Source organism: Aspergillus luchuensis, chromosome 6, assembly GCF_016861625.1.
Source record: "Aspergillus luchuensis IFO 4308 DNA, chromosome 6, nearly complete sequence".
Classification (NCBI taxonomy): domain Eukaryota; kingdom Fungi; phylum Ascomycota; class Eurotiomycetes; order Eurotiales; family Aspergillaceae; genus Aspergillus; species Aspergillus luchuensis.
In genome coordinates, this window is record NC_054854.1 from 114939 (window position 1) to 128687 (window position 13749).

Genomic DNA, 13749 nt, shown 5'->3' on the forward strand with positions numbered 1-13749 from the left:
TGCAAACATAAAACGTATCAACAGACGCACTACTTCCGCTCCCCCATCAACTCTCTTGACTCATCACTAGTAGAACTCCCCTGTCGTGCACCCACCATACAGGCACAATGCGCTTCCATCGGTGGACTAAGCGCCTGTTCAATATCATCCTGCAACACGCTCAACCCCGGTTTGCGTCTATTACTCGACGGAGTAGAGTTAGAATTGGAAGAGGCCGACGGTCGCGACTGACTGCTGTTGCTGCCGGAGTCACCAATCCAGCAAGGCGCATGGAAGCGCAGGAACTGTTTCAGATAGGGAAGGCAGGGGCAGATAATGATGAAGTTGGCTTCAATGATGCTGTAGATCGTGTCAACAAGATCCGTCCAGTATTGGTATAGCGTAGTCTGTACGCACATGAAGATGACGGCTAGAGCAATCTCGTATGACTGGTCATCGGACGTTACCAGCGGCATTAGAGTCACCAGCCGGATTATGCTGGTGATTATAGTTCTGTGGGGTAGTGAGTTATAGTTTAGTCAAGCATGGAGGGGATATTATGGGATTGAAAGAAGAAGGATCACCTACAAGCAACCAATCCCAAACATACAGCCGACCCCAAGCTTCTGAATCAATGGAAGTTTCAGCTTGACTATGACTGGGATAGGGATAAGAATCAATATGATATCGCTAACGGTGTTAGTAATGGCCGTGGCGAGATAAAATCCGACGCGGTTAACGCAGTGGCCGGTAGTGATGGTCAAGTCCCAGTTTTTGGCGATGGGTTGGCAAGGGAAGATAAGACCCAAGGTGAGGGCGATCGTGTAGCCGGCAATGATGAAGGTAACGAGGAAAATTATGTTTCTCCAGATGCGAATCATGTGCAACAGGCGATAGTAGAGCATCAGCAGAGCGAATTTGGCCGCAGCTAGGGCAGGGACGTAGATGATGGCGGCAGAAAGGAGAGTCTGGTTACTGGCTCAGCGACGAGACCACAGCAGGATAGAAGACGAGCAAGAAGCAACATTGAAGGACGGACTTTCACGTAGATTTCGAGAACTGGGGGAGACAGGTACTCCATGTGGACGCCATAGCCTCCATAACTGTAACCGTCTACAGGGACAGGGCGGTTAGTTTCTGTGTGCGCTGGAGTTCAGCAACGAAAACCAGACGAATCTGCATAAACATACAGAGAATAACAGATTGCGTGCCAATCGAAAAGATCTGTGATATCAGAGACATGTGAGCGCAAGGACTAAGACAAGGTCATCGCTGCTACACAATACCCAAGCGAGGATTAAGCAGACTGCAGGCTGTATTAGCCACCAATTACTCAAATCTTTACACCATATAAGCATAGAAACCGTACGTACCATCATCCCACCAGAACTTTCGCATGATGTGGATCTTGGTGTATAATCGCATGACGAGTAAGACTATGCAGAGGGAAATCCAAATACCGGCGAGGATCTGATTGGTGGTGCGTAACCATGGGTGCGACAGAGTCCCCCGGAGAGCGTCATCACCAGCAGCTCTTCCCAGCACGTCCATATTGAGGAGCCGACAAGCAGCGGCAGATTTCCCCGAAGAAGGGGCATTATTATTGTTCTATCATGTCGATCCTAACGCAAATGGACAAAAGGCGAGAACTGATGCCCGGTCGCGTTTAAGTAACTGGAGAAGAGTCGAGTATCCCTCGTTCCCTCCCGTCTTGGTGGCTGAGTGTCAGTAGAGTTTCAGCCACGGCATCATCATCCAGTATCTGCGGCAACGAGCATCGACCAATCGTGTCGGGAACCGCCGCAGATGCTCATCCATCTGCTCGATGCGATGGGAATCCTTCATATTTCGGGGGTCTGTGCATCCTCCAGTAACTTTCAACCTTCGGGTAGTTAATATACGCCACCCGAATACTGTGCCCAGGAAAAAGTAGTCCGAACGAGTAGAGGGCTATTACCACGGACCAAAAGCAAAGTGGGGATATCATTACTGCATTTCATCTATCATAAGGTTGGGAAATCGGTCTAGAACGAGTCTTCACCCCCGTTCATGTACCTATTACATACAGAAAAACCATCCTCGTCAGTTGAAGGTGGCCTGAACGCTAGAAGCCGCATAGAAGGGCGTTTTTATAGTGTAAATCAAAGAATCAATCCAAGGCAAAGCACCGTTCCACCGAGTCAGAGTTGTTCCCCCACCAGTTGGGCATGGAAATTTGCTTTCCCGAGCCAAAGAACAGGAAGATCAACAGCATATTCAGGTTGAAGCCCGCATCGAAGGCAGCGGCCACCATGTAGCTGTAGCGTTTCCAGACCTCAAACCGATACCGGTAGGCCCAGTACATGACAACATATCCGCCAATAATTGCCGATGTGTAACCCGTACTGATATTACCGTAGAAGACCGACAAACCGGAGAAGAAGATGCTGACGTTCCATAGATCAATGCGTAGCCAGCGCGGTAGAGTGCGATGCATAATGTACAGGATCGGGGGCAGCACCGCGCCCACCAGGAACGCCCAGGGTAGAGGCTTCATCTCCTGCTCCTTGAACAGTCGGCTGGGTCCGAGAACTGCATACTGGACACCCAGAGTATTCGAGGACTTCAAGGACTGACCAGACCATTGGTTCAGCGGATCCGTCTTCTTGCCCGACAGGTAGTCTCCTTTCGTGTTGAGGACCCATCGGATCACGGCGTAGTTCACTGGAATACCGAGGATAGTGCCAAAGATCTGAGAGAAAAAGACCGTGCGTGGCGGTATATGCATGTAGTGACCGATCTTCTGGTCTTGCAGCATGTACTGCGCGCGATACCAAGCATCGCCGGCAATCGATCCGTACGTAGACGGTCCGCAGGGGTGCCGATGGCTTTTTCCAGCAGGGGTTTCGACCATGTAGCCATACACCAACTCATTAAAGGACCCAACTGCTAGTTGATAGTTCGAAATGGCATACAGAAAGCCAAATGGGACCACCAAAATGGCGGCACTCGCCAGTGCCACGAACAATGTCCAGATCGGGATCCACAGATAGCCACAGGCAATCGTCACGATCAGAGCGATAAAACCAGCCATGAAAAGCGCGACGTACCACCAGAGGGGGATCTCCTTGTAGGTCCGCTGTAGAACATTGAGACGATCGTGATACTGGTGATTGATACTTTGTCCCTTCTCCTGCGACGCTTTCTGCCGCGACCGAATAACTTTCATTAGATTGTTTCGGATCTGGACGAAGCCAAAGGTTAAGATCCACGTAATTGCTGCTGTCACTTTCGCATAGTCGAAGAAGGTCGCCCAGAGGTTCTGAAGACCCATGTACATGTCACCGTACTCCGCGTAGGCGGTCTCGTTCAGCTGATAGTCGGAGGTAACTACCTCGAGGGTAGGGTAGGTCGTTCCGTTCACTGTCAGCAGAGAATTAGACATAAGGCCGTGCTTGTAAGACCCAAGGTTTCCCCATTTCGCGGCTGGGAGTAAGACCCAACAATTGAAAACGAAGGCCAGGAACAAAACGACCTGCGTCCACCATGGGGTAAGAAGGATCGAAGAACCGTTCCAGTTGATGTTCGACCAGTCGAGGGACAGATTCAGCAGTCCCATACCCCCCAACCCAGAACCCAGGAAGTTAGCCACAGCGTTATGCGGTGCGACCCAGCACAAGAAGGCGAGGGAAGATGTGAACGGAAAGACGTATTCGGGCAAGAACTGCCATAATGTCATTCCCAGGAAGCAGAGGAAGAAAACCTTCATCTGCCGCCGCGCGAGGGGGGATGAAACATCCTGTTTCCGGAATGTTTCGAACAACGTAGTCTGCATGAGGGCCTGCGGCCAGATGAAGTTGGGATCATATAGCAGAAGCTGGCGGGCTAGTGCTGCGAAAGCATACCCGATCCAAACAATCGCAAACATGAAGAAAATAGCTACAGCAGGGTTGACTCGCTCGCCGTAGTAGAGCTCTGCCATTGCGATCGGGGTATATCCCAGGTTGTAGGTAGCTCCAGACGCCGCCGTCAAGGTAACCAGAACGTGTTCCTTGATGCTCCACGGGCCCGGGTTGAGGCTAAAGGACCAACGGGTAAAGGGCACGCGGATCACCCAGGCTGGAAGGACCCGCGCCAGAAAGTGACCCGCATAGTGGCACGCGATCTGCACGAAGAAAACGGAGTATGGGGCTTCGGTAGTACGGAAGTGGCTCATCATGGACAAGAAGGCACCGGGTACGACGAATATCACACAGAGAACGAAGTATCGAAAGGTAATGGTGTACAGGGTTGGGTCGTCAGTAAGACTGACCAACTGGCGCACCTCGAGAGGCAGCGCGGCGATCTCGGGGTCTTCTTCGGCTGCGGTTTCGACCACATTGGGCTCTTCGGTCTTCTGACTCTTCTCCAAATCATCCACGGGCTGTTCCTTCACGGACGCCGCTTTGGACACGGAGTCGGACGTCTGGTCCTCCCGGTAGCCCGTTGTTGTGGCGACGGGCGACACATCGCCGGCATCAGAAGGCGCCGCATCATCTCGCTTCCGTCGAAAGATCGTGGATAGGCCCATGGTGAAGAGCCGGGGGCTGAAATCTAGCGCGCAGAGGCGGATGAGGTGAAAAGACGCATGCCCAAGCAGTTCATTCCGACGCAAAGAGGGTGAGGCAACCCGCAGTTATAGAAAAGTTTCCCTGATCGAGTGACTCCTCGCCCTTCTCCGCATCAGGTAAGGGGGCGATGGCGCAATCGAGCAGCAGCACCGCAGCATTTTCACACACCCCAGCTGCCAAGTCGGTCGGCTTAACGCCGAATGGCTAGAAAGTGCGAATTGTGCAGGTGGCACGAGCTAGGGCTGACCATAATGGTTGAGAGAATGAAATTGGGGGAAGAGGAATAGCAGTGGTATGAAGCCAAGTGGATGCCAAAATTGCGTTATCGAATCCTTCTCATTCGTGATACGCCCTTAGATCCCCGCCCACAGCTTGTCCGTGGACGCGCCGTGATTCGACAGACGCCATCTCAACCTCTTTAGCCAGCGACCGGCCCCTAGGACATCCATGGGTCCGAGGCCGAAGAAGAAATTTCACACGTTGCAGAGGAAGGTGGAAGAAGTAGGCTAGCAGAATTAGGCTTGAATACCGCGGAGGGCTGACCGAGGAGCGAAGATGGTGGCCTATCAGGGTTTCAGACGATCCGCCCCTCAGGTCGGTCGCGCCCCAATGGGGTGCTTAATCCGGTTAAGCTTAGATAAGAGAAATCGATGAGCAAGAATTCGCGTGGATAACAAAATCAGAAGGAGTGAGATTTGACCCGAGATGGGGCGGTAATGGCTTGAGGCAACAGATAACCAGGCAGGTTTTTCACTTCTTGAATAATTCAAAACTTGGAAGCATCAAGAAAGATAAGCCCAGAGAATAATGGCTTCCTGTAGAGTAATCTAAAGAACCATATTGACAAATGCCATAATGGAAATTGTGCACTAGATTTATTCCAGCTTATGTAATAAAACTCCTATCCTTGGGAAAGAAAATAGAACATATTATATATTACTTACGCTACTATGCATGTTATTGACGAAAATACTTCATATAATCTGTACTATAGACGCTGGCTTTCCAAAAAGAAGAGCTGGAGGACAAAAGAAGAAAAATATAACATTCACTCCCCCGAACCAGAATCGAACTGGTGACTTTCTGATCACAATTTCCATTACAGTCAGACGCCATGAACCAACTAGACCATCGGGGGATTGATAGACTCGCCGCTGGGACTTGGCGTTTATGGATGAGAAGCTAAAACCCAGCCATAATGTAACGGGTCTCCCTAATATAAAAGTTCAGAACAAGACCGTAAGGCCATCATTACCCGCAAATACTTTGCGGATCCCTAGAATCCCCATATACTCAGGTACACTCTGGGAGAAGGCAGATAACCATCCATATAAGGGTTACCCTTACAAAGGACTAAATGAAGCTAGAAGAATTCTGTTTAACTCACTAGGAGTTTTGAGTCTGGAGAAAGGAAAACCTATCTGCATCTATAAAGTCGAGCTACTTTGAATATCTCAACAGCTACTGCCTGCCTGGTAAGTTCTTTGCTCTTCTCTCAAGTTTTTTCTGCTAGTTTTCCTTACTGCTCTAGGACCTCTTGGGAATCTCTGAGCCATTTTCTTGTAATATTACTGGCAAATCTTATCACTTTAATATCACTTCATCTGTTGCTGTACGCAGCTCTCGAAATGCATAAGATCACGTGGCTATCAGAGGCAATCACGTGATTAGGGCATCTCCAAATATACAAAGCGATGCAGATCTACAGTTTGGGTATAAAGATTCGTCCGGGCCAAAACCGGCTCGGCAATGACGCCGGTGCGAAGCACATTTCATCCATTTCACAACAGACAACAAGAGGTTTCAGAGACGTAATGATAAAGCTTGATGGCAATAAAACGGCCCCTGATCCAGTGAACACATCTGATTGTCATCCACCCAAAGTCCAGTGTACTCTACGTGAGAGAAATCAGCGGAATGACAAAAAAAAAAAAAGGGAAATAAGATTCCCCCGAACCAGAATCGAACTGGTGATTTTCTGATTACAATTCCCATTACAGTCAGACGCCATGAACCAACTAGACCATCGGGGGTTCTTGTTGAAAAAGGCAGTCAATCATAGAATTATACGGCAAGGCTGTGTTCCAGCCCTTAGTTTCACTAGGTCGGTTGCGAGCCAGCAAGCCAGCAGGCCATTCTTGATCAATATAGAAGAGTAAACTTGCTGAATACAAAATAGGTAGAAGATAGTGACGTTTGCTTACTCGATACTGACTAACTGGTTCCTGTTTTCCTTCCCGAAAAAAAAAAAAAAAAAAAAAAAAAAAAAAAAAACCACGAGGCAAATAGCAGGAGCTTGAAACAGCAGATCTTAGAAGCTTCGGATTACAGGGAGTCAGTTGGAATAAGGTCTTAGGTATAGCCACTAAACCCGAATGGAGGCCCGTCCTTAACGAGCAGTGGAGTAAGAATAGTACTTAAGCAGTCCCAACTTTGTATGGGCCGTCATGCGGGTATTTTCATGCCACCCCAGCGTCAGTGAAAAATCCGGTTCGATCTGCGACACATGCTGTCAGGATCCCGAAAACTCCCCCATGTCTTAGTATTCGCTGCAAGCCTATAACTTCGTTGACCCAAGATTCTAAGTCTTTGACTGAATACTATAGGTAGCAGATAGATAGCCGGACGATTCGGGATTGGACCATGACACATGCTGAACCACGGCTTGACAGTGGCTTGTGACCTATCAACAGGGTCTTCGCCTTTGCATCACCTTGGGAGATGCAGTTTTTTTAGTCATGGTTGCGTACACGTCTAGCAAAAACTGACGCATCCCCCGAACCAGAATCGAACTGGTGACTTTTCGGTAACAATGATACCATTACAGCCGAACGCCATGAACCAACTAGACCATCGGGGGCTTGTTGAATTGATGTATTGTTTTTCTTGTTTATCCATGGTAAATGATAGAGCTGGTGGACTGGCAAGCCAGTGAAAAAAATTCGTCCCCCGAACCAGAATCGAACTGGTGACTTTCTGATCACAATTTCCATTACAGTCAGACGCCATGAACCAACTAGACCATCGGGGGTTTGGATGGTGCTGGTTCTCATATACTCTGTAGAGTTGGCTGTCAAAGCAAAATCCAAGGTTTTTATATCCTCCGAGTCAGAATCGAGCAAGTGTGGTTGCAGACCGGATAGACAGCACATTTACGTCCGCTGACAGTAGATCGCTGAACATGGTCTTGGGCATTGACCAATATAGACTTACCATCTTGGGTATTCAACTTATAGTCGACTCAGCATTTCAGCTAGATTACTACCAGAGAGTTAATGATCATATTTAACACTTGTATAGAAAGTATACTAATATTTGTGAATGAAAAATATATATTATCTGAGTCTCATTATACATCGAAAGGCTTTTGGTCATAGTCGGAACAACCCAGGGGGAGTTGTGCACGCAAGGCCCAGAAGACAATCTACCCGCAGCTACCTGCGGACCCCTAGAATCCTGCTTATAATAGACATGTATACACGACAGCAGGTGATTATTACTACTAATTTATTATACTGTGTCTCTCCCCCTGTGACTTCAGCCTGAAGCCAAGAAAACTGCCACTTACTAGTCACACTTGCCAGCTGAGCTCAGACTCATATTACGTTAAGTTAGTTACTTGCTTATATATATTATTAAGCAGTATGGGCCTGAGGCTAACCCATTCAGTTAATATAATGATATCATGACTTGATGAGCACCCGAGGTCATGATATCACTTGATCAACAGGGAGTCACTCAAAACGCGAGATCTTCATCCAACTGTTAGCTGCGGGTCAATTAGCATAGAATAACCTAGGGAAATTGTGTATGCGAGGCTAAAAAGACCATCATTACCCGCAGCTACCTGCGGACCCCGAGAATCCCGCTTGTGTAGACATGACCACCAATCTATTATATTTGTCTTATGTTGTAACCTCATGATCCCTATTTTATCTAGAACTGTCATGGAGATAAATATTTTAATATATAATATAACATATACATTTTAGGATCGGTCGGCTGACTTTATCCTACGCGGTTACCAGTCCTGGCAGTCACGTGCGATTTGTACCGGTCACTCGACCTTGGAAAAAGGTCATTGTGATGATCCAACCTCACAATATCTGTCACTGGTGAATATAGGCTTATAAGAGTTGGGCGTTCTGGATCTGTTGACACAGATTTCTAGTTTTCCCACCGGATAGCCAAGCGGGTTAGATCCGGAAATACACTGCCCGGGATCCCGACAGTTGTGTAACCTGTGTACACCGAGCAAGTAACTACCATCAGGGGCATGTTGATGCCTGACCTATATCCTGTGGTTATGGATGCACTGAGCTTGGCAGACAGCTCAGTAGAAAAAAATGTATCCCCCGAACCAGAATCGAACTGGTGACTTTCTGATTACAATTACCATTACAGTCAGACGCCATGAACCAACTAGACCATCGGGGGTTGCGATGACAAAGCAGTCAAATCTTTGGCTACATATTCCAAATTGTAGCTACAGCAACTCAACAGTGACTAGCCGCACCTCCCAGTTACAGCCACAGAGCTATGGAGGGGGGATGCTGTGTCCAGAGGGCAAACTGTGAGATAATTAGTACCATAGTAGCACTAATGTGCTTATTATGAGCATATACCCGTCGACTTGTGCATCCAGTCAAAGGAGTGCTCCCTACTAGTACTAGGTTCGTGCAATCATCTGAATGGTATATATCTAATACTTGAGCGCGGGGATGAAGTGGAACAATACTGTCTGTTGTATTCAGGTATTGCTACTATTAGGATTCCATGAAGCGAGCTCTAGAGCTAGTGTTCATCCCCAAATACTGAAACGAACGAAATATTCCAGCTGATGATAACCTTGCTAACCAAGCAACAAGAGAAGGAAGACCACCACTCTGGAAGAGTAGGCGTGTACCATATTGGGGTAACACAGACCCGAAGAACGGGATCAGGTCACTTTCGAAGATCATTGAATGAATCCCTTACAGCTTTTACCCACTTGCAGATCTCAGGATTTGGTAACAGAAGCAACTCATGGAATGCCTCCCTTCCACCGCATGCCTCGGCAGGTGCTGAGTCACTTCCGGTTAACCCTTGCCAAATCGGGGGTACAACGTTCAAATGGCGAGTGGACCACCTTCCACACGCACTCAAAAGAACGTGTACATCCATGTTCTTGGCGGTAAGTGTCTGAAAAATACACGCCATCCACATTTCCTGGATATTGAGCAAGCAAGTATCTGTATTGTTTGTACCCGACTTCAGCTTGACCAAAGAGACGAATATATCTTGACACCCTCATGAAACCCTGGACATGGTAATGAAGACTTGCATGGGTACGTCGAAACCAAGGATCATTATGGTTCGTGATACCCTCAGAAAGCTTGCTGAATTGGTCCATATAAAGCCACATCCTCTGAGGGTTTGATACACTTCAGAGAGTTTGCCGATATAAGCCAGGGTGTTCTGAGTTCTTCAGGGAACATCGCCAAAGCGTAGGTTTTATCAAAAGTAATCTTATATAGTACAACACGAAGCCTAGAAAGGCAAAAAGGCAAAAGAGAGGGAGGTAATAAGATACCTTTCTAAATTGACTTGACTTTCCCAGATTCCCTTATCTGATTCACATGCGTATTGACTCTCCTGATTCAAGTAATTTCTTGAGCTCTACCCAGCAGTATATTTGAAGTAACCTGTACTGATTACTGAATCTCACCAACACCCCGAACTAAATGGCGGAGTAGATATGGTGGACCCACAGGGTCAAGATCTTCAAGAATAAGTGGAGCCTCAATAAGTTGGTTGAAGTCAGACTGCTTCACTTGTCTAGTATTCCAAAATGTTCCGAACGTGGTGTGCCCCGAAGCGTATCAGGTATACATAGTTGCCACGAGTAATTCAGCTTCGTATCACTTCTCGTTGGCTCTCTAACAGTATCTTGAAGTACCCATCATGTTGATGATGCCTCTTGACACCCGCCTTAACCCGGGAAGTGACGCTGCTAAGTCTGTCATGATCTGACAGGTGAACGCGCAATTTGTTGAGAAACCAATAGAACACTCTAACAACGAGTGGATAGTCCTTCTCAGATATAACATCGTCCTCATGCGTGTCCTCTTATATATACCGAGCTAATTACCGTGTAAATGTTTCAGGATAAAGTAACATAGACGCTCTTCCTCAATGGTCTCGTTCTCAGCCCAATCAGGTCAAAGGTTTGTCCCGGTGCCAAGTTCAAATGTGTCGGCGATGAAGGGTAAAAATGAGTCAGACGCACGATTCAATATGGTCTGTGATGCAGTCGTTGCTTGCGATCGATTCCTGACAGCCGCTAATGATCGGTCCTTTTGGGTTAAACTTGTCGTTTGGCCGCATCAAATCCGGTTACAATGCCATCGCAGCTGCATAGCACATTTTGCAGGAATGATCCAGAAAGCCTGGAAACCTTAGACTGGATTTGAAATTCTTTCTTCATTTTTCTTTATCTCCTTTTTTTTTCGATCCCTTTCTTTATATATCTTTTGATGATATTATTTGTGCATGATCCATGGTCATTCATCGTCCGAGCACAACAGGAACCGGAATAACCTCAAGGCCGTTGGTTTCGGTACGGTCGGGGGTATCCGTGGCAAATCATGGGTGTGTAAAGCAATCAAGGCCAGTGACTGCAAAAGAAGGGAGTCACAGAGGACCTTGCAGTGCCCTTATTGATTGATTTGAACTGACAAGCCCATGATTTTTGATTGGGGAAAAAAGAGTAGGGAGGAAGAAGCAGGGCATGGGCTCGCTGTGAACAGGGCGATGACGTCCTTCTCACATCAGAGTCTCGGGCTGTCAGAACCTGTTCTCGTCAGCTATATATAAAGCATAATCAAATAGAACATCGGCAGTTTCCAAGGTCCATTCATGCTCATGTAACCTTTATTTTCTTAATTAATTCTGGAAGATGCCTGAGCACACACGGAAGCACACGGTGGCCGTGGTCGGTTCCGGTAACTGGTATGCACCATCTTTTCCTTGCTGCCGTCGCGCATACGGCTCACACCGTTGTAAATTAGGGGATCCACCATCTCCAAGATTATCGCAGAAAATACCAAGGAACATCCCGAGCTTTTCGAGTCGAAGGTGCGTATGTGGGTGTTTGAGGAGGAATTCGAAGTTCCGGAATCCTCCAGACACCACAAGAGACTGGGCGGCCAGAAGCGCAAATTGACCGAGGTCATCAATGAGGTCCACGAGAACGTCAAGTACCTGCCGGATATCGCCCTCCCTGATAATGTCGTAGCCGACCCAGACCTCAAGTCGGCCGTCAAGAATGCTACCTTACTCATCTTCAACCTCCCCCATCAGTTTATCGGCAAGACCCTCGACGGTGTTGTGGGGTACCATCTCCCCTATGCAAGAGGTATCTCTTGCATCAAGGGCGTCGATGTGTCAGACGGAACCGTGACTCTCCACTCCGAACTTATCATGGAGCGACTCGGTATCTACTGCGGTGCCTTGTCCGGCGCCAACATTGCTCCAGAGGTGGCCGCGGAGAAGTTTTGTGAGACGACCATCGGTTACGACACCCCTCCGATGGATGCGGATGAGCGTAATGGGTCGCCGAAGGATAACTTGATCAAGATTGATGAGCAACGGCAACATAAGACCAAACCCACGCATGTCAAGCTACACCCGGTACCAAAGGAGCTCCCTGCAGTCGATGCCGAGCTGTGGGAGACTCTGTTTGCCCGCCCATATTTCCATGTCAATCACGTTCGCGACGTTGCCGGGGTGGCTCTAGGAGGTGCACTGAAAAACATTGTAGCTTTAGCATCGGGGTTTGTTGCAGGAAAGGGCTGGGGAGAAAATGCCAAGGCAGCAATTATGCGTGTCGGCATCCTGGAGATGATTAAGTTTGGTCGGACGTGGTTTCCCAAGTCTGTGGATGAGAGGACCTTTACTGAGGAGAGCGCGGGTCTAGCGGACGTGATTTCCTCGTGTAGCGGTGGACGGAACTTCCGGTCAGCCTGTCATGCAGTCGAGCAGGGGGTCAGCGTCAATGAAATTGAACAGAAGGAGCTCAACGGCCAGAAGTTGCAGGGGACTTCGACGGCTTACGCTGTTTATGACTTTCTCTCGAAGCATGACCAGTTAAAGGAATTTCCGTTGTTTGTTGCGGTTCATGGTAAGCATTCCTCACTATTTTATCTTCCTCACAAACTCGTCGTACTAATGTTATGTCAGATATTCTCGAAGGAAAGTCTACTGTTGATGACCTCCCGGCACTGCTAGATGGGAAGAAGAAAAAGAAGAAGAGCGCCTGAGGGTGCGTGATCCCGTTTAATGGGTTCCGAACCTAGATAATGAGACATGACACGTTGCTAGAATGATAAATGCTAGTCAATAGATGAATAAGAGTTGTTTTCATTAAAGGCATCTTGTAGCTCGCAATATTGCTGCTCTGGGGTAAATAAAATGAGTGAAGGTCCATCGAGACCTGCCCTCACATGACTTGACATTCTACATCCCTACTCTGTAGGCTTTTCATGAAACACATACGGTAAGTAGTAAAGACACAGCGCCCGTATCCAAGCAAATGACTACAGTGCACAGTTCATAACTTAGAACATGGTTATCAATTAAAACATTTACTCTTCAGGAGCTTCACCCGAAAGCTGTCCCAGTTTCTGGCCCGCTGCCTTCTTTCCCTGTTGCGAGACTCCAGGGTTGCTTTGAGCTCTATAGAAGAGATGATAAGTATTCTATGCCAGATAAATATCAGGAAATGTACCAAACTCACGCCTTTAAGCCACCAGCCACGCGGTTAGGGTCCTTGGTAGCGTCGCCGCGGAGGTTGTAGAGTTCCTCCCGGGGCTGATCTCCGCCGAGTTGCTCGATCATGGCCTGAGCATTCTGCTTCGCCTCGTCGGAGGTATTAGGATTATTCAGGGTACTTTTTGCAATCTTATTAATTGAATTTAGCTTGTAAGAGTTGGAAAGAGCACTCACGCTTTATAGCCACGCAGAGCGTTGAGTCTGTCTTCGGTGGAGGACATTATGTAGTAGTAATGAGGCGGAAATATATATTATAAAATATTATATTACAGCGCCACTGAGCTTTAGTATGTTCTTGAAAATTATTTATCACAACCTGAACAGATCTGCTTCAGACCAATACTTATATACTAATTGTCTGATTTGATAG

The 13749-nt window shown here is 47.7% G+C and overlaps 5 protein-coding genes and 5 non-coding genes across 10 annotated transcripts; 1 reads left to right on the top strand and 9 right to left on the bottom strand.

The window, feature by feature from the left end:
- Positions 1-29: 29 nt before the first annotated feature.
- On the bottom strand, positions 30-1530 carry AKAW2_60048A (uncharacterized protein; the record flags this gene model as incomplete). The annotated part of the gene is made up of 7 exons (XM_041692130.1): positions 30-339; positions 397-492; positions 568-947; positions 1019-1092; positions 1170-1203; positions 1266-1285; positions 1353-1530. The coding sequence occupies 7 exons, from the start codon at positions 1528-1530 to the stop codon at positions 30-32; spliced, it is 1092 nt and encodes a 363-aa protein (XP_041545546.1).
- Positions 1531-2128: 598 nt separating this feature from the next.
- Positions 2129-4528, bottom strand: AKAW2_60049A (OPT family oligopeptide transporter; the record flags this gene model as incomplete). The annotated part of the gene is made up of 1 exon (XM_041692131.1): positions 2129-4528. One exon carries the CDS (start codon positions 4526-4528, stop codon positions 2129-2131), a length of 2400 nt encoding a protein of 799 aa, XP_041545547.1.
- Positions 4529-5620: 1092 nt separating this feature from the next.
- Positions 5621-5706, bottom strand: AKAW2_t60001A. The gene has a single exon. It is a non-coding gene; the product is annotated as a tRNA-Tyr (tRNA).
- Positions 5707-6515: 809 nt separating this feature from the next.
- Positions 6516-6601, bottom strand: AKAW2_t60002A. The gene has a single exon. It is a non-coding gene; the product is annotated as a tRNA-Tyr (tRNA).
- A 739-nt stretch (positions 6602-7340) lies between these two features.
- AKAW2_t60003A lies at positions 7341-7428 on the bottom strand. Its single transcript has one exon. It is a non-coding gene; the product is annotated as a tRNA-Tyr (tRNA).
- An 85-nt stretch (positions 7429-7513) lies between these two features.
- Positions 7514-7599, bottom strand: AKAW2_t60004A. The gene has a single exon. It is a non-coding gene; the product is annotated as a tRNA-Tyr (tRNA).
- A 1320-nt stretch (positions 7600-8919) lies between these two features.
- AKAW2_t60005A lies at positions 8920-9005 on the bottom strand. Its single transcript has one exon. It is a non-coding gene; the product is annotated as a tRNA-Tyr (tRNA).
- Positions 9006-9636: 631 nt separating this feature from the next.
- On the bottom strand, positions 9637-9972 carry AKAW2_60050A (uncharacterized protein; the record flags this gene model as incomplete). The annotated part of the gene is made up of 1 exon (XM_041692132.1): positions 9637-9972. The coding sequence occupies one exon, from the start codon at positions 9970-9972 to the stop codon at positions 9637-9639; it is 336 nt and encodes a 111-aa protein (XP_041545548.1).
- A 1533-nt stretch (positions 9973-11505) lies between these two features.
- On the top strand, positions 11506-12868 carry GPD1_2 (glycerol-3-phosphate dehydrogenase family protein; the record flags this gene model as incomplete). Its single annotated transcript, XM_041692133.1, has 3 exons — positions 11506-11558; positions 11618-12729; positions 12789-12868. 3 exons carry the CDS (start codon positions 11506-11508, stop codon positions 12866-12868), a joined length of 1245 nt encoding a protein of 414 aa, XP_041545549.1.
- A 324-nt stretch (positions 12869-13192) lies between these two features.
- Positions 13193-13600, bottom strand: AKAW2_60052A (Con-6 family protein; the record flags this gene model as incomplete). Its single annotated transcript, XM_041692135.1, has 3 exons — positions 13193-13283; positions 13345-13497; positions 13554-13600. 3 exons carry the CDS (start codon positions 13598-13600, stop codon positions 13193-13195), a joined length of 291 nt encoding a protein of 96 aa, XP_041545550.1.
- Positions 13601-13749: the final 149 nt, after the last annotated feature.